The 19390-nt window shown below is 52.5% G+C and overlaps 1 protein-coding gene across 1 annotated transcript; it reads left to right on the top strand.

The window, feature by feature from the left end:
* The first annotated feature begins 282 nt into the window (after positions 1 to 282).
* On the top strand, positions 283 to 17972 carry RNASET2 (ribonuclease T2). The gene is made up of 10 exons (NM_001206337.1): positions 283 to 386; positions 578 to 743; positions 3360 to 3420; positions 4634 to 4689; positions 6158 to 6215; positions 7676 to 7746; positions 13885 to 13998; positions 15441 to 15489; positions 15643 to 15717; positions 16304 to 17972. Exons 2-10 carry the CDS (start codon positions 667 to 669, stop codon positions 16484 to 16486), a joined length of 744 nt encoding a protein of 247 aa, NP_001193266.1. The 5' UTR covers positions 283 to 386; positions 578 to 666; the 3' UTR covers positions 16487 to 17972.
* The last annotated feature ends 1418 nt before the right edge of the window (positions 17973 to 19390 follow it).

Raw genomic sequence — 19390 nt, 5'->3', positions numbered from 1 at the left:
GACTTTAGAGAAGGTGGCTTTCAAGTCGACCTCCCGGGTCCGGGCGGAAGGCAGGAAGGAACCAGCCCGAAAGTGAAGCGCAAACAGCCTAAGGGGAAGACTGACAGACCGGGGGCGGGGCGTGCCCTCTGGGCGGGGCGTGTCCTCCAGAAGGGGCGTGGCGTCGGGCTTCTCCAGGGCTTCTCGCCGGCCCGGCGCCAGCCTGTCTCCCAGGGGCGTGTCCCGGGCCGGGGGCGTGTCCGAAACGGGGGCGTGTCCCGGGCGGGGGCGTGGCGTTGGGGCATCTGGGCGGAAATGCGCGGGTAGAGGCTCAGGCCTCGGGATTCGCCGGGCAGCGAGGGTCGGGGAGTTAGCTGACCGGCCGTCGTGTGCGCCTGGCGGACCTGGTGAGGCGGCAGGGCCCCAGGGTTCCGGGTGGTTGGTGGGCGGGGTGCGAGTCCACTGTGTTGCGGGGATCTGGGCTCCCAGGCCTCCGGGCCTCCGCAGGGGGCTCGGCGGTGGGCTGGGGTTAGCCACGCTGCTCGCCGGCCGCTGGCCCGGCGCACGGTCAGCTTAGCGACGTCTGTTCCTTTTTCAGGGAAGCGCAGGGCCTGGCGCCGGACGCGGCCTCGCGCCCTCGGGAGACTGAGCCTTGGCGACCCCGCAGGGTCCTCCCCGGTGCGGCGGATGACTTCCCCGGCCTTCCTGGGCGCCCTGTGCCTGGCGCTGAGCTGTTTGGGCGGCGCGCATGGGTTCTGGAGGAGGTGAGCCGCCGAAGGGGCGCGGGGCGCGGGTCTGCAGGGGAACGGGGGATAGGCGGGGTGGGGGAACACGGGTGCCCGAGCTTCGGGGTGGCTCCGGGGCGGCGCGCGCGGGCTCTGGAGGACGTGAGCTGCTGGCGGGGCGAGGGGCGCCGGTCTGCGGGGGAACGGGGGTGGACCCGGGCGCCCGAACTTGCGAGCGGCTCTAGGGACGGCGCGCGCGCGCATTCCGACCAGGGTCAGTGCGATTCTGGTAAAGTGGTCGTGGTTCCTCTTTCCTGGTTTCTTTCTCTCGCCCTCCCTCCCCTCCCCCTCGTTCCCTCTTTCCATTCTTTCCTATGCAACTGACGAATTAGGGGTAAACAGGGGCTCTGGGAGAGGATTCACATTATACTTATGTAGAGGAGACAGAGATCTGAGTACCAGATTTGAATTTTCTTCTATTTTCTTTGGGTAATGATCTTGTTAATAGAAGGAGTTCATACTTCACTTGTAGGCGTGGGAAAAGTTCAGTTTTCCTTTTTAATGAACCATCGTTGTTGTTTTATCATTTACTTTAAAAGGTAACATTAATTTTCAGTTTTCCAAGAAAGTGTTATTTTCTGAAAACGGGCTGCATTAAATAACTAAGCATTGCCCTCAAGTTAAGAGCGGTTCACCAGAGAGGTAGTGTGGTGTGCGGATTGAGTGTGAACTGCTAGCTCAGATCCAGATGTGTGATCCAGAGCTGTCCACCAAGGTCGTTCCACCCGAAGTCCCCAGAGTGATGGCACCTGCCTCCTAGCGCCAATGCCAGGAGGCATCAGTTAAAGTACCGACCGTGCTCCGAGCCATACCTGGCCTACAGCGATCAATGCAGCAGGCCCCCTCCATAGGGATCTGCAAGTTGCGGACTTCCGAAGATGCAAACGTGTTCACATATCCAGTTAGGTAACTTAGTCCACGTGTCTGGCGTACTTGTCATGCACAACTGAGATACTTGGTGAGCAAGGCAGGGGTTCGAGACCACGAGGGTGACTCAGAGCCTGAGGGCCTCGCGGCTCAGCGGGGTTTTCCCAGGCCCTCTGCCTCTGCTTGGGAGGCCTTTCTCTCTACAGGGCAATCAGCATCTCCCGATTGGAGAGGATCTCTCTCTCACACTCACAGCACTCTTTAGCCGGGGTGGTATTACAGACATTGTTGAGTCTTGAGTTTTATTGTAAACACCATGCTGTTGGTCTAGTTTTCCTGGTCTCTGCCTACTCTTCCAGCCTCGGTTTCCCCCTTTGTGAAATAAGGTTTTCATACCTAGGGGAAAAAAGCATTTCTAACGCTTCTCCCATCACTAACGCTCATGCATGAGCATGAGTGAGCTCACGAGTACTAATGCTTATGCTCTTGTACTGAGCATTTGCTTATTAGTTCAGTCTGAGAAAAGTTTTCAAATATTGTGAATTCTCTGCTTTTTAAACAGTACTCAATTATTTACAAAACGGTTATGTAAGAACTTATTTCTGTTTGGCTTTTGCTTCTTCTAAAATTTCATCTATCCTAATAAAATAAAATTTCATCTATCCTAATAAAATAAAATTTCATCTATCCTGAATGACATGCCTGCTTGAGTTATATGCCCTGTTGCTACTGATGTTTTCCATCTGGAAAGTGAGTATTTCCACAAGCCAGCCTTTCTGCCCCCATCTCTGTGTGTGCCAAGCCTTGCCAGCCTGGTGGAAGAGCTTCTGCTGAGGGATGTGTGAATGCTACTCCACAGCCCCTTATGGAACGTCTTAGGGTCAGATGGGTTTCATGGGGACATTGGAAGAAGTCCTTAGGCTCCCAAGTCACGCATCCTGCAGAGAACAAGATCCCAGTGGCTGGGGTGGTGCCAACCCCTGTGCAGCTCTGGGTGCTGTTCTGTGGCCCAGTGAGCTATAGGAACCATTGTATTTCCAGGCTTGTGGATGTCACACGTGCTGCTAAGGGCTCATTGGTCTGTGTCTGCACTGCCTGAGCCTCTGAGGAGAAAGGGGCTTTCTGACCAGTCCTTCACTGCAGAGTCTTCCCAGTTGCCTGGTCCAGAATCCTGAGCCCCTCCCCGCCTGCCAGGCTTCCCAGGTGGTGCGGTGGTGAACAGTTTTCCAGCCAGTGTGGGAGGTACAAGAGATGTGGGTTGGATCCCTGGGTCAGGAGGATCCCCTGGAGAAGGAAATGGCAACCCACTCCAGTCATGTCCAGTTGGACATGACTGACAGGCACCCCACCGGATAGGCCTGTTACCACTTGTTCCCGGGCCATGCCGTCTGCGTTTGCTCAGTCACCATGGTCATTGTCTCCCTCACTGGCTGGTGCGCTGCAAGAGAGTAAGGACTCGGCCCCCCAGTCCTCTCAGCGACCCCCTCCCCGCCGCACCTGGGGACCTGGCTGCCCACTCCTGCCCACAGCAGAGCCTGGGGACCCGGCTGCCCCCTCCTGCCCTCAGCAGTGCCTAGGGACATGGACCCCTCCCCGCAGCAGCAGCAGCAGCAGCAAAAGCAGCAGCGCCTGGCCGGCAGCAGGCACCCTGTGTTTATTGAGTGATCGATGGATGGATTAATTTTTCTGTAACTCAAGTTACAGAGTGAGCCCCTTGTCTTTTTGCAGTGATGACCTCGAGTGGAGCAAACTAATCATGGTTCACCACTGGCCTGCGACCGTGTGCCAGGTGAGTTCTGCGGGGACCCGTGACGCCCACGGAGAGGAGGTCCCGTGCAGGCTGCTCCCCAGCGCCTCTCACTGACCGAGCCCCCGGCCTGCCCGCCCCTCGAGGCCGAGCCCTCCCAAGCTGAGACCGAGCCTCCAGGAGGCCCTGCGTGAGGGGCCAGGGGCCCTGCCTCGAGAGCCAGGTGGGCGTCACAGATGCCAGAGCAGGTCTGTCCTCTGCTCAGGGGCCCTCGGGCTCATGCCCCCTTGCAAAGCTGCCCCTTGACTCCAGTTTCCCCCACCGAAGGATCATCCAATACACTGGGTGAAGAGCTGGGGTAGGGAAGCCCCCGTGGGCGCTCGGCTTTGCCCTCCACTGCCTCGCGCTGCGGAAAAGCCTGCCTGCTTTGGATTGTGTTTCCTTGGGGATGGGAGCAGGGCACGGGTGGTCATCCTGCCCTCTGCCCCCTAGTCTGAGCCTTCTGACATCAGACATTGCCGTCACCTAAACCAGGCCTGCCCTTATTTCCAGACCAGCCATACAGAGGAGCGCTTCCCACGTCAGAAGGGGTCTAAGCAGGAGGGCTTGTGGGTGAGCCAGCTCCTCACCACACCCAACGCGTACTGTTCCCTCGCTTGTCCACTGCAGGCACTGGGCCCAAGTTCTGACACCACCGCCTGATAGTCGAGGCGTATTTCTTAATGGTTATTTATCTCGGAAAAGATCCATTTTTGCGAAATAATTTGGAGGTTCCCGTAAAGTGTTACACTGAAGATTTTTAACTCCATGATAATTATTTTACTCTCATCTTGCGTTTTTGTTGGCTCCAGATTCTCAGTACTTATTATTGCACTATTGCATTTTAACCTGGTACCTGAACAGGTCTGAATACGACTGGGTGCCATGTCAGCCTCTGGTTCTCATTTTTTGATTGCATGACAAGAAAATTATTCACGGGTAACTATGAGTGCATCCATCAGATAGACTTAATTTTCAGGCACATAAAGAAAAAAAAATAGCTGTTAAATTCTGTTTTCCAAAGTTTTGGTTCACCTTTTTCAAATAAAACATCCAGCCCCCGCCCCATGTGGTACCGTCATGAACATTGTTTATCGTAAATTACCACAGAATTTATTTTGTGTTAGGATTTCATTGATGTTTGTCGAAAGAAAGGAAGGTTGCTGAGTGTATTTAATAAACAAGAAACCACTTGTCTCCTGTCTTGTCTTCATAGGAAGTTGCGAGGCATTGCAAAGACCCTCCGAATTACTGGACGATACACGGATTATGGCAAGTACTTCCTGCATTTAAAACTTCAGCAGCCGCAGAAGCTGGCAACCTGGGGTTCTGGCTTCACTCTGTCCAGACGTGTATTCTGGTGATTTCTGTTAGGAGTTTACTGAGCAGGCCAGAAGCTGGTTGAGAAACATCTTTAGCCTTTCTAACATGACCTGCCTTCTGTTGCCCTTGAGTTCTGTTTTGGTAGAATGATAACAGTCTGGTTTAAATATGCATTTAAGGGTTCTGGGTACATTTTCGATCACTGAGTTTTAATGTTCTCATTTTCTTCTTTTGGAACCAATAAGTAAATGCATAAAAATAAATGTATGTACGTTATTCGTATGTGATCTGTATCTACAGTATACATACTCCACAGACACCGGATGTTTCCTGCCGGTTTTGCCTGCAGTTCGTTTCCTTTGGTTTTGTGGTGTGCGCATGTATTCATGACGTTAAACTGTGTGCGTTTGTTTGTCCAGAGGGAGCGACCGGGTCTCCCCCTCCCTTGAGAGGCGGGCAGTCCTGGCTCCTGCTGGCCCCAGTGTCCCTCAGGGACAGGGTCAGGGGCATGCTGGTCAAACAGGGTCCTGAGGACCGGGCCTCATCCCACCTCTGGTTTCTGTGACTTCACTGGTGCCCTCGGCCGCTGCCCAGCTGGAGGGGTGGCACCCAGCTCTGGGGAGCGGGGCTGGTTTTGGGGCTGGGCAGGCCTGTCCACCCTGGAGAAAGCACGTGTGGTCCCTCGCGATCTAAGCCGCACGTGGGGACGGAGCGTGGACCCGTCCAGAACTGGACGCATGAGGACAGAATCAGGCTCAAGTGGAGGGACACATGCTCCGTGCTAGAACATTCCCGCAGCCCACCTTGAGTCGTCACCAGGTGCGTCCTGAGCACGACACGCACCTTGTATCAATGGTCCTCATCGCCTTTAAAGAGGTGGGACCTCTTGCTGTTCTCAAGTTATGCTTGTTGAATGGAGGTTTGCAAGTAACTCAAAAAGTGTTGGTTGCTCAGTCATGTCCAACTCTTTGCAACCCTATGGACTGTAGCCCGCCAGGCTCCTCTGTTCATGGGACTCTCCAGGCAAGAATACTGGAGTGGGTTGCCATGGCCTTCTCCAGGGTATCTTCCCAATCCAGGGGTTGAACCTGGGTCTCCTGCATTGCAGACAGACTCTGATCACAGAACCACCAGAGAAGCGCCAGAACCTGGCCAAATATCTCCACCGACCCAGTTCTGGCTCGCCCCCTACTGGGCTGTCTATTTGCTTCCTGAGCTGGAAAGCCTGTTTGCACTGTGCCTGAAGTTTCGGACAACTTACCGCTTTGAAGGGAACTTTAGTATTGCCCGCTTGTGCCCAAGCGTGACTCACCCCCTTTCATTCTCTCCAGACCACAACTCGAGTGTTTTCTCATGCCATTTGGAACCAGCCCAACCAAGACTAATTTCTCTTTATTTTTTCAACTCTAATTTCAAGGCCCGATAAAAGTGAAGCATGTAACCGATCCTGGCCCTTTAATCCACATGAGATCAAGGTACTAACTTTAATAATGTTCCCACCGCAGAGTCTCCCAAAAGATTAGCTGCTCCTCTAGGTGTGCCCTCAAAGCTGTGTCTGAAGTGTGTTCACCACGTTCATGGGTATCTAAAGCAGCCCCACGGATTAAGGACGATCTGTGTTTCAGTAAGTCCTCTGCCCTGGGCCCGATGGACTGCAGCGATGTGTGAGGGGCAGCAGGGGTGAGCAGGCCGGCCCTGGCTCTAGCCCGTGGCCCATAGTTCCTAGTCTGAGACCCCTGCCAGCTGGGCATGAGCTCAGGCATGTGTACCGCCCTGGCTTGCAGGAGTGCCGTGGCCCCCAGGGTGTCCTTTCTGGCTGTGGATGGGTTTCTCAGTGGGGCCAGTGAGCAAGGAAGACAGGATGGGTCTTTCCAGGACAAAGACTTGTATTGCAGAGTAACTCTGGGCGCTGAGGTTACGAGAGCTGGTAGCGGCCACGCACACGCGCGTGCGCGTGCACACACACACACACACACATGCGAGCACAGCTTTCCACGGGGTGCTGACAACCCCTCGTGTGTGATGGCCAACTGTCAGAGACTTGTGACTTCGTACCTGGACTTACTGGGCAGGGTCTGCGAGTTCCTGAGACCTCTCTGAAACTGTGGGGCAGACTTGGGATTTGCCTGAATTATGGGCCCTTCCCAGGACTGCACGGCCCCCAGAAGCATAAGGTAATCGCATCCAAACCAGTCACAGGTTCTCGTGCCAGCCGTGCATCGGGCACTGTGCTGGGGGCCGGGGCAGAACCAGGTGTGATCTCCAGCCCACCCTGCCTGCAGCCGGGAGCCAGGACAGACGTCCCCTCTGGGTGCCTGGAGGGGAGGGTAGTCAGAGCTGAGGACGGTAGGCCTGGGCCCGGCTCTCCTGAGGAGGTAGTGGTGAGCTGGGATCCAGCTTAACCAGAGACAGGAGAGGCAGCAGCGTGGGCAAAGGCTCCGGGGTAGGACGGAGCTTTGGAGCAGCTGGGAGGAAGCCAGTGTGGCTGGGGGTGAGCCGTGGGCCCGGGCAGTGTTCCTCAGAGTCCTGTGTGCTGGTTAAGGCTTGTGTGTCTGAGTAAGACACAGACGTAGTCGTTGGAAACATTCAAGCTGGAGAGAGAAGGAAGCCAGTGTCACGGCTTGATACTTTTGTGGTTTTTTAATGCTGACTAGTACTCCACTGTGTGGGTGGACGTGATTTGTCTAGCCGTTCACCCGTCAGAGCTTGTATTTTCACAAAGGCCTTCACGATTCCCCAGACTTCACTTTTTACGTGTGTCTTAAGAAACACGTCATGCAAAGTAAACTGAGTCGTTTTACTCACCTGAGCGCTATTAACTCACAGAGCTCAGTTTCGTTTCGTTTTTTAACGTGTTCATTTATCAGATCTGCCTTCTAGGTTTGAGTTGTCAAGCCTAACGTGGATTTATTATCATTGCTGTCTTTACGTGCAGGACCTTTTGCCAGACATGAAGATGTACTGGCCCGATCTGCTCCATCCGTCCAACAGCAGCCTCCAGTTCTGGTGAGTCTGAGTTCCCAGGCCCGTCTCGGGCCCCAGAGCCCAGGTGTGAGGTGGGACCACGGGAGCGGGGGTGACGGAGAGCCTGGCTCTGAGGCTGTGGAGCTGGAGCGGCCTCGCCTGTGCCGCGCCCTCTTGGAGCAGTCCTCCAGTGGATAAAAAATGAGGGCGAGGGGAAGTGACTTTGTAAACTTGCTTTTTAATCCATTATATCTTTCACTTTGTGTGCGTCCTAAGTCACTTCGATTGTGTCTGACTCTTTGTGACTCTATGGACTGTAGCCTGCCAGGCCCCTCTGTCCATGGGATTCTCCCGGCAAGAATACTGGAGTGGTTGCCATGCCCTCCTGCAGGTGTTCTTCTGGACCCAGAGATTAAACCTGGGTCTCCTGCATTGGCGGGTGGATTCTTTACCACTGATGCCACCTGGGAAGCCCTCCCTCACTGCAGGATGGCAATTTATAATTCATCTCACAGTGAATCAGGTTTTGGCCAAAGTGATTCACTTAACTTGGAAGTATATTTGTGTAGACTCTTCAGTCACTGGGTTCAGTTCAGTGGCTCAGTTGTGTCCGACTCTTTGCCATCCCATGAACTGCTGCATGCCGGGCCTCCCTGTCCATCACCAACTCCCAGAATTCACTCAAACTCATATCCATCCAGTCGGTGATGCCATCCAGCCATTTCATCCTCTGTCGTCCCCTTCTCCTCCTGCCCCCAATCCCTCCCAGCATCAGGGTCTTTTCCAATGAGTTAACTCTTTGCATGTGTTGGCCAAAGTATTGGAGTTTCAGCTTTAGCATCAGTCCTTCCAATGAACACCCAGGACTGATCTCCTTTAGGATGGACAGGTTGGACCTCCTTGCAGTCCAAATGACTCTCAAGAGTCTTCTGGAGGAGTTAAATTTTGGAGAAAAGCTTTTTGAAACAAAGCAGAGTGACAATGACATTTATCCTCCTGGTTCGTGGGTGTTCGGTTTGCGAGTTCACTAGAGGGCGTGTGGCTGGGAGGTGGTTCGCTCACGGCTCTGGGTCCGGACGCTGTAAAGGTTTGGGAGACAAACAGTCCACGTCTTCAGTGCTGGCTCTGAGCAACCTGAGGTCTGGAACGTGGTTTCAGAACAGACTGTGGCCTACATGAGTTGAAATAGTGAAAAACAATTTAAAAAACTTCTAGCACTTCATGGTATACTTAAAAATAAAAACTCTCTGGTGACTAAACAGAAGAGATTTCAGTACTTAGAATATTCCAGATAGAATCAGTCAGGTTTTTGCCAAAGCTTAAAAATATACCACTAAACACACACAAAGCATCTCCCCAGGTGGCACAGTGGTAAAGAACCCGCCTGCCAATGCAGGAACAAAAAGAGACCCAGGTGTGATCCCTGGGTCAGGAAGATCCCCTGGAGGAGGGCATGGCAACCCACTCCAGTATTCTTGCCTGGAGAATCCCATGGACAGAGGAGCCTGGTGGGCTCCAGTCCATGGGGTTGCAAAGAGTTGGACACGAAATGAGCGACTGTACACACACACACACATAACACAAAGATGGCCTTCGGTGGGTGAGTCCTTCAGCGTCTGATGAGATGATGTGGCAGAACACGCACTTGGCTTTGTGTCTAATAAGGGCAAAATGATTCACCTTTCCGCTTGGGTGTTTAAACGACGCACTTAGAAACTCGTTCTAAATGACTAAGGTAGTGTTCGTGCCTTCGGATGTGGAGATGGCGCTCGTGTGGCCGGGCGCTCACCGGCTCGCGGGTTATTACCAGCTCCCTGGTTACTACCGGCTCCCTGGTTATTGCCCATGGGTGGCTGTTACCCAGGTCGCCCTGCTATCTTGGATCAAATGTCCACAGAGGTGTCCTGGCGTCTCCTGTCCTTAAGGAAGAGGCTTATTTCAGAAAACTTTTCTCTTTAATCTCAAATGGGAATTGCATACGCAAAGGAGAGGGTCCTGGTATCGGTTGGTGCTCAAGATAGTTCCCTAAGATTAAATCTGTTAACAAAACCAGCCATCCTGAAAAATACTGTGCACATGACCATCTGCAAAATAGGGGTGTTATTGGTTTCTGATTCTTGTAAGAAAAAGGAGGACTTCCCAGGAGGTTAAGTGGTAAAGAATCGGCCTGCTAATGCGCGAGATGTGGGTTTGACCCCTGGGTTGGGAATATCCCCTGGAGGAGGAAATGGCTACCCATTCCAGTATTCTTGCCCTGGAGAATCCCATGAACAGAGGAGCCTGGTGGGCTCCCGTCCATGGGGTTGCAAAGAGCTGGACACAGCTGAGCATCTAAACGACAAGAAAAAGAAGGAGAGTTTGGTCATCTCTAACATCTGTTGAGTTAACTTGCTCCAGGAACAACAATGGACATTTCTTGACTATTACATGCCAGGAGCTGCTTGGGCGTGTGTGACTGCTTCCGCCCCTGACTTCTCCAGCTCCTTCTGTGGGAGATTCTAGAATGACTGTCCCTGTTGTGCAGAAACTGAGGCCCCCATAATTCAGTTCATGTTCAGCTAGTTGAAAAGAGTCTCCTTTTTCTACTTCGTAGAATTTAGAAAGTTAAGAAATAATTCCGTGTGGGTGCTATTGTAGATGAAGAAAGTTGATTATTCATCTGTTTTTAATCTCTCCTCATGGTTTTCTCGCAGCTCAGCTCATAAAGAATCTGCCTGCAATGCAGGAGACCCTGGTTTGATTCCTGGGTCAGGAAGATCTGCTAGAGAAGGGATACCCGCTTTAGTATTCTGTCCTGGAGAATTCCATGGATTGTACAGTCCATGGGGTCGTAAAGAGTCAGACACGACTGAGCGACTTTCACTTTCACGTTTCCCTCTCATGGTTTTCCTGGGTCCGGGAGACTGGTGACTCACAGCCGTTGCCCTCACTCAGGACCACTCCCTGGCGATGCCACCGAAGAATCAGTGCACATTTAGGCTGTGCTTCCATGAGACTGTGTGTGGGTGCCTTCTGAGAGCTTGCATGACTGTCGTTATTAAATCTTCGTGAATTAATCGTTGATAAAGCCGATGCCCGTGTGGTTTTTCCATGTTAACCATGGTTAGCTTCTGAGTTGACAAATTGTCAATCATTCTAAATCAATCCATCCATGTTTGGCAGTTGACTGGTTGGCAGCGCGGGGCATCGGAAGGGCCCCGAGCGTGGGTTGAGGCAGGCCAGGGTCGCCTGGCTGGGCGGCCGTGAAGCTGGGCTGCTCACTGGCCCCTGTGAGCCTCGGTGTCCCCACTGGTAAACCAGCAGTTGTGTTTTCACTTTGCAGCATTGTGAGACTCAAGTGAAGGATGCGAAAACATTTTGTAAAACTTCATTGCATGTATGTGTGCTCAGTCGTGTCTGACTCTTTTTCAGCCCCACGGCCTGTAACCTGCCTATCCTCCGTCCGTGGAATTCTCCAGGCAAGAATACTAGAGTGGGTTGCCATTCCCTTCTCCAGGGGATCTTCCAGACCCAGGGATCAAACCCACGTCTCCTGTACTGGGAGGCGGATTCTTCACCACCAAGCCACCTGGTTTCAGTTCAGTTCAGTTCAGTCACTCAGTCATGAACAACTCTTTGTGACCCCATGAATCGCAGTACACCAGGCCTCCCTGTCCATCACCAACTCCCAGAGTTCACTCAAACTCACGTCTGTCGAGTCACTGATGCCATCCAGCATCTCATCCTCTGTCCTCCTCCTGCCCCCAATCCCTCCCAGCATTAGGGTCTTTTCCAGTGAGTCATCTCTTCCCATCAGGTGGCCAAAGTATTGGAGCTTCAGCTTCAGCATCAGTCCTTCTAGTGAACACCCAAGACTGATCTCCTTTAGGATGGACTGGTTGGATCTCCTTGCAGTCCACAGGACTCTCAAGAGTCTTCTCCAACACCACAGTTCAAAAGTATCAGTTCTTCGGCTCTCAGCTTTCTTCACCATCTAACTCTCACATCCCTACATGACCACTGGAAAAGCCATAGCCTTGACTAGACAGAACTTTGTTGGCAAAGTAATATCTCTGCTTTTCAATATGCTATCTAGGTTGGTCATAACTTTACTTCCAAAGAGTAAGCGTCTTTTAATTTTATGGCTGCAATCACCATCTGCAGTGATTTTGGAGCCCAGAAAAATAAAATCTGACACTATTTCCACTGTTTCCCCATCTATTTCCCATGAAGTGCTGGGACCAGATGGCATGATCTTCGTTTTCTGAATGTTGAGCTTTAAGCCAACTTTTTCACTCTCCTCTTTCACTTTCATCAAGAGGCTTTTTAGTTCCTCTTCACTTTCTGCCATAGGGTGGTGTCATCTGCATATCTGAGGTTATTGATATTTCTCCCCGCAATCTTGATTCCAGCTTGTGCTTCTTCCAGCCCAGCATTTCTCATGATGTACTCTGTGTATAAGTTAAATAAGCAGGGTGACAATATACAGCCTTGACATACTCCTTTTCCTGGAACCAGTCTGTTGTTCCATGTCCAGTTTTAACTGTTGCTTCCTGACCTGCATATAGATTTCTCAAGAGGCAGGTCAGGTGGTCTGGTATTTCCATCTCTTTCAGAATTTTCCACAGTTTATTGTGATCCACACAGTCAAAGGCTTTGGCATAGTCAATAAAGCAGAAATAGATGTTTTTCTGGAACTCTCTTGGTTTTTCGATGATCCAGCAGATGTTGGCAATTTGATATCTGGTTCCTCTGCCTTTTCTAAAACCAGCTTGAATATCTGGAAGTTCACGGTTCACGTACTGCTGAAGCCTGGCTTGGAGAATTTTGAGCATTACTTTACTAGCATGTGAGATGAGTGCAATTGTGTGGTAGTTTGAGCATTCTTTGGCATTGCCTTTCTTTGGGATTGGAATGAAAACTGACCTTTTCCAGTCTTGTGGCCACTGCTGAGTTTTCCAAATTTGCTTGCATATTGAATGCAGCACTTTCACAGCATCATCTTTCAGGATTTGAAATAGCTCAACTGGAATTCCATCACCTCCACTAGCTTTATTCGTAATGATGCTTTCTATGGCCCACTTGACTTCACGTTCCAGGATGTCTGGCTCTAGGTGAGTGATCACATCATCATGATTATGAGTTGTGAAGCTCTTTTTTATACAGTTCTTCTGTGTATTCTTGCCACCTCTTCTGAATATCTTCTGCTTCTGTTAGGTCCATACCATTTCTGTCCTTTACCGAACCCATCTTTGCATGAAATGTTCCCTTGGTATCTCTAATTTTCTTGAAGAGATCCCTAGTCTTTCCCATCCTGTTGTTTTCCTCTATTTCTTTGCATTGATCACTGAGGAAGGCTTTCTTATCTCTCCTTGCTATTCTTTGGAACTCTGCATTCAGATGCTTATATCTTTCCTTTTCTCCTTTGCTTTTCGCGTCTCTTCTTTTCACAGCCACCTGGTTTAATCTTCAATAAAACGCGAGCAATTATTACCAGTAGTGGTGTTTTTCTTCCATACAAATCGCTGCTTGTTTGCGGGCATTTGGCTGGGCTTCTGCTTCCGTGCAGTCGTCTCTGTAGATGACGTGTATGCTGCAATGAGCATGGGGAACTGGCTCAGGCCGTCCTGGTGATGAGTGAGCCTGCGTTTTCTCGCCAGTGGCTGAGGCATGGCCGTCCAGCCGCGCCCGTCACATCCCCTGCTGTCCAGCCAGGGCTCCCCGGAAGGACACCCAGAGCCGTGTCATCCTGTGAGGCCTGAACTACAGCATTCGCTTCTTTCTCAGTTTGGTTTGCTGTTAGTCTCAAAAGTGAGTTGGAGCTTCCTGGTGGAGGAAGGCCTGAAGAAAACTGACAAGGGCTGGCGGTGCTCGACTGGGTCCGGCGGGGCCTGGGGCCCATGCTGAGAGGAGGACGTCTGTCCTTCCCGCTTTGTGAAAACGACAGTCTGCCTCCTGCCCGGATGCCCTGCACGAGCAGCTGTGCAGGTGGTTTATTGAGAGGTGGTGGTATTACCTTTTAAAGTGAAAAGTGAAGTTGCTCAGTTGTGTCCGACTCTTTGCCATGCCATGGACTATAGCCCACCACGCTCCTCCGTCCATGGGGTTTTCCAGGCAAGAGTACTGGAGTGGGGTGCCATTTCCTTCTCCAACATTACCTTTTAACCAGTTTTTTTTTTTTTCTTTAACACACCCTTACAGGAGCCATGAGTGGAAGAAGCACGGGACCTGTGCTGCTCAGCTGGATGCCCTCAATTCCCAGAGGAAGTACTTTGGCAAGAGTCTGGATCTGTATAAGGCACTGGCCCTGACCAGGTGGGAGACCCAGGCCTGTAACCTTGCCTCCTGCACCCCACTCTCCCAAGTCACCGCACACCCACACCCTAGGCCTGGGGATGAACGCGGCTGCGAGTTGCCCGGCGCAGCATCCCTGACTCGGGTACCACGGTCCCGGGAACCGGGCAGGGGAGTCATGCTGAGAAACACACACCTCCTCCCACGAGCCTTTCCAGACCCCTGGGGGCCTGACTGCATGGAGCGGACTCAGAGATTCAAGGGGCTCATCACGCAGGTCCTGGGAGAAGTCGCCTGCACGGGAGACCCCTGGGCACCTCCCTCCAGGGAGGAAGGCATCCCCTGTTCACCAGCACAGACCTCACGGTCCTGGCTCACAAGCAGTGTGAGTCCAGCCGACTCTGCAGCCCAGGTTTTATTGAATCCAGCAGTAAGAGGAGAATATGTGGTTATACTGAAATTTTTAAGGTCAAATATTTGAATAATTCGTCCCTTCAGCCAACAACTACTTACTTACTAAGGACCTCCTGGTTACCCTTCCTGAATCTGCGTGGCTTTCCATACACACACCCAAGTGCAGAGTTGCTGAATTCTGGGACCCCTGGAGCATCAGCCAGGCCCCCAGGGGTGGACAGGCTGAGTCCTGTCCTCCCTGGGGTGCATTCCCTGGGGCCTGCCGAGGAAGGGCACTCCTGCCCACCAAGTGTCTGATGGAGACTACGTAGAACTGCTGTAGAGAAGTCATATAGTCTCCCAGCTTCTCCAAGGAAAATACAAAATCTCAGTGCTCACAAAATTAGGCGTCAAAACACGTCCTTTCTATTTGGCCCTGTGTTATAAACCACTGGGCTTCCCAGGCAGCACGGGGAGGGGACCCGCCTGCCAGTGCAGGAGACATGAGACGCAGGTTTAGTCCCTGGGTTGGGAAGATCCCCTGGAGGAGGGCATGGCAAGCCACTCCAGTGTTCTTGCCTGGAGAATCTCATGGACAGAGGAGCCTGGAGGGCTACACTCCATGGGGTCACAAAGAGCAGGTTAAAACCACGTGCTTTAGAAAGCGATTCAAGGCGTTGACAGTATTTTAAAGACCGATTTAATTTGGGGTTGTTAGGATAAGCCTAGAATCCAGAATCAGCTGCTAGCTGTCCTTGAGGACAGGCATGGCGGGTAGGTGGTTATGTGGTGCCTACTCCAGTTGGCGGCAGCCACCAGGACTGGTGCTGAGAGGTTCCGGTGCTGGAAGGGGGCCCAGATGAGGCCTCGTGTGCCCACGGCGAGGGGAGGTCGGGTGGCCTGGGTTTCACCCATGTTCGCTGTGTCAGCAGACTTATGGCCCCAGGTAGTGAAACTGCACACTTCCCTTTAACAGGGTCTTCATTTTTATTATGAAATGTGATAGCAACAAGAAAGGAAATCGGACCTTCATTATACAGCTTCTTTTTTTTTTTTGCTTTAAAATTTAGCATGCTCCAGAAATTGGGGATAGAACCATCTACCGACCACTACTACCAGGTAAGTCTTGCTTCTGGCTTCTTATCAAACGTGTGTCCGCCAACTGGGGACGCCCGGCCTCGACCGGCTGTCACGTCAGCCGTGAGCTATACTCTGGTTTCAAAGAACCCAAACCAGCCCCTCCCACTTCTAATGCAGTTTATCCGATTTCAGGTGTCAGACATCAGAGACGCGCTTGTCACCGTGTACAAAGTCGTGCCCAAAGTCCAGTGTTTTCTGCTAGAGAAGGTCAGATATGCTGTGCTCTGTCATCCCTTCTGTCTCTACCAAGACCACCCATGCAGCCTTCTGAGAGCTTGTGCTCGCCGTGGAGTTCCCAGGGGCAGCGTTGTGTGTGTGTTGGGGGGTGAGGGGAGAGGGTGCGTGCAGGTGTACAAATGCGTATGTCCATGTGTGTGTGTGTGTGTGCTTTGAAATAACAGGCTGTTGTTTGACACCGTGCTGGGCGGGCTGCTGTTCCGGCAGCTTCTCCCTAGCAGGGGGGCTCCTGTTCCGGAAGGCAGTGAGGCAGGGACAGGGCCCGTGGGCGTATCGTGCGGTGTCCACGTCGTTAGTCCCATCAGCTGTCGTTTTCCGTCGCACTTCCAGATGAGTCGTCCTTTCCTCTGTCAGCTGTTGAAGTCTTAAATTCATTTACCGATAGGGTGCCGTTTACCTGTTTATCGATTGTGATGCAGACACGGTGTGTGTGGGTGTGACTGCACGCACCTTTGTCCAAGTGTACATTTCAGGCTGGCTCAGGGGCGGGGCTGGAGGGGACCACCTCCAGAATGCCCCCACTTGCATTCTGAAGCGTCTTTGCTCTTCCCTTCAGGGCCAGGAGGTGCAGCTCCTCGGGCAGGTGGAACTGTGCTTCTCCAAGGACCTGCAGCTGCAGAACTGCTCGCATGCTGCGGAGCCGGCGGCCCGTAGGCAGGAAGCCTGGCCGAACCTGGGCCTGCATGTCTGCAATGACGGCCCGGTCCTATACCCTCCGCTCAACGAGACCAAACTCTGATGCTGCGGTTTGTAAATCTGCACTTTGAAAAGCAAGAGAAACTGACAGACCACTGCTTTTTAAAAAGCAGCTCGCCACCGCCTTCACCTGGGCCTCTTCTGTTCGTCCTGCTGTGCACCTCGTGTCTGGGAGTTGTCTTGTGGTCCCTGTAAGGGTGGGGTGAGCAGGGGGTGCACCGGAAGGGAGGGGGTATCCCCACCTCTTGGCTGCCTAGTGGTTGGAGTGAAGCTCTGGTTTCCTTTTTCTCTCCTTTGGCAATCTCTGCGACCTCCTTGGAAAATAAGGCAGGCCCGCTTGGAGCCTGGGCCGGTGGTGCAGACTCAGGAGAACTCATCCCTGTGTCTCTCAGCTCTGAGGACACGTTGGGGGCTGTCAGGACCAGCCCTCAAGCAGGAGCCCAGGCTGCACACAGATGGGGGTGGTGGTGCTGGAGGGAGTCTCTGCCTCGGGCCTCAGGGCTGTTGGCTCCTGTTCTGCGGTCACCTGCCAGTGTCTCCCCTGGGGGGCTGGTGCGGATGGCCCAGTGTCCCCTGAGGGCCCTGGTGCTGGCAGGCAAGATGCTCTGTGTGTGTGTGGGTGGAGGGGGGAATCTGAGTGTGTGCCGAGTGCCAGCCCACACCCCCACGGCATAGGTCCCCCTCCCTGCAGACTGGAAGCCCCGCAGGGCAGTCAGTCCAGCAGCTCCCCCTTCCTCCCTGGGAAGGCGGCATCGGTCCTCAGGCACTGGGACTGAGGAGGCCCCCGGGGGCGGGTCCGTGTCCCCGAGGTGCTGCCTGGAGGCAGGGTCCCTCTCGCCGATGAAGCGCGTCCAGGCTCAGGCGGCTCTGAAGACAAACGTGCCCAGTGATGGGTGAAGCTTCGTCCAGAGGGAGCTGAGCGGCGCGTCAGAAATCCAGTCAGATTTTGGCCCGTCTCTTTCCCTAAGGGAGGGAGAGACACCCTGCTCTCCACGTCCAGGCTGGGGCCACACGCGGCCTCTGCCGGGCTCCCCTGCACCCCAGGCTCACACGCGCCGCAGGCCGCCCACCTCTGTCTCCTGAGTTTCCCTGTTGCCCGGTGGCCGAGGGCATCTGCTTCTCCCTCTGCTCATTTGCGTCTGGCTCCTCAGCAAAGGCGAAGGAGGAAACATGACAGAGGCTTCATCTGCGCCCAGGCCGGCCGACGCCTCCTCCTCCGGGCCTCACTGGAGCGAGCCTCTGTCCCCTGGAGAGAAGTTCAAAAGGCGGTTGTTGTTTCTTCTGACTCATGTTGCAAATACATGGCTCAAGGCTAGGGTTTCTACTTCATTATTTCCGGATGAGCTGGTAAATTTAAATAAAGCTTCATATTTGAATTGAATTTATTATAAAATAATAATATTCTCAGCTTTGGAGAATCAAAAAAAACAGTGGTCTGCTGATACTCCTTGGACACTAGTCTTTCTAAAATTTGCCTGCGTGCTTTTTAAATAGGCTATAATTTTTCAAATAAAATGTGTTTATTATTATTCAATCTGAGCATTTCTTGAGGGTAGGCTGAAACTTGAGCAGGATGGTGTAACAGTGAAGGGCAGCTGAAGAGTGAAATGAAGCAAAATGTCAGCGGTCCTAAGATTTCGGATGTGGACCGAATGGGATAAAATCAGGAGCAGGCTTAGCAATTCCTAACAGGATCATCGTCCAGTCAGTGCTCGTGGCTTTTTATTAACATTTCTGTGTGGCCTCGAGCGCAGAATCAGCAGTGATGACATGGCTGATAACCTGAGTCCAATCGGTAAGTATCAGGCGCCGGGCTGCGGGTGACCAGAGAAGAAGGGAAGTCTCTGTTCAGAGCCCGAACCTCAGAGGAGCCAGGGTCTTCTGGGCAGGCATCACTGAATATGATTTTGAACAAGGACCTGAAGGAAATGAGGCTGCAGTCCATGGAGGAAGCACCTTCCTGGTGATGGAAGCAGCCAGAGCAGAGGCCCAGGGCAGCAGCAGGCCTGTGTGAGAACAGCCGGAAGGCGGGTGTGCGAGGCCCACGGGCGCTGAGCAGCGCCCTCGAGGTTCACCTCCACCTGTAAAGGCTCCTGTGCTGCTGGAGTCCCCGAGCATCCGCAGGGGCGTTAGCTCCAGACCAGTGTTCCCTAGCCATCGTGTGAATGAATGATCAGACTGATGAGGGAAGAGACGCGTGTGTGTCCTAGGCCTCTGCGGCCAGAGCATCTGCAGGGGCGTTAGCTCCAGACCAGTGTTCTCTAGCCATCGTGTGAATGAATGATCAGACTGATGAGGGAAGAGACGCGTGTGTGTCCTAGGCCTCTGCGGCCAGAGCATCCGCAGGGGCGTTAGCTCCAGACCAGTGTTCCCTAGCCATCGTGTGAATGAATGATCAGACTGATGAGGGAAGAGACACGCGTGTCTCCAAGGCCTCTGTGGGGCATGTCAGCTTGCATCCTGCACAGACAAGGACACACACGTGGTCTAATTGTCTGTTTTATCCTTCTGGGTGTTTTGTGAACTCTCAACCAGGAATGAAAATTTAATCCAGGTCCTAAGGCAATTGAAATTGTACTGTAAATGATTTTGCACAATTTAACTCTGTTGGCTAAATTCATCACTGCAGAGGGCTGAAAAACCCTTCAGTGAGCATAAGAAAAAAAGACTTCCCTGGAAAGCTCTGGCTCAGGAAATGAAATTAGCAGGACACAGTTCCAGGTTTTAAATAAACTTTGGTGCTTCTGTAGAAAGATAAATCTATTGTGTTGTCTGTGGGATGAGCTGTTTCCTATAGAAGGGAGGTGGCAGTAACTAGGGTTTCCTTGTCCTGACAAAACCTTTAACAGACAGTGAGAAATGCTGCAATTTTACATAAATTTTGTGATGGAAATTCTGTTTTTCTGAGTGACTATAATGAGTGTAGACAAAGCTCTGGTTTTTCCAG

This window comes from Bos taurus, chromosome 9 (assembly GCF_002263795.3).
Source record: "Bos taurus isolate L1 Dominette 01449 registration number 42190680 breed Hereford chromosome 9, ARS-UCD2.0, whole genome shotgun sequence".
Classification (NCBI taxonomy): Eukaryota; Metazoa; Chordata; class Mammalia; order Artiodactyla; family Bovidae; genus Bos; species Bos taurus.
The sequence above is the reverse complement of the archived record's forward strand: the minus strand, read 5'-3'. Positions and strand labels throughout refer to the sequence as shown.

What these genes read in the sequence shown, in the direction of transcription:
- RNASET2 (NM_001206337.1), top strand. Translation starts at nt 667, where the DNA reads ATGACTTCCCCGGCCTTCCTGGGCGCCCTGTGCCTGGCGCTGAGCTGT. An exon ending in GCGCATGGGTTCTGGAGGAG is followed by an intron (nt 744 to 3,359) that starts GTGAGCCGCCGA and finishes GTCTTTTTGCAG; the next exon opens with TGATGACCTCGAGTGGAGCA. An exon ending in AAGGCACTGGCCCTGACCAG is followed by an intron (nt 13,999 to 15,440) that starts GTGGGAGACCCA and finishes TTTAAAATTTAG; the next exon opens with CATGCTCCAGAAATTGGGGA.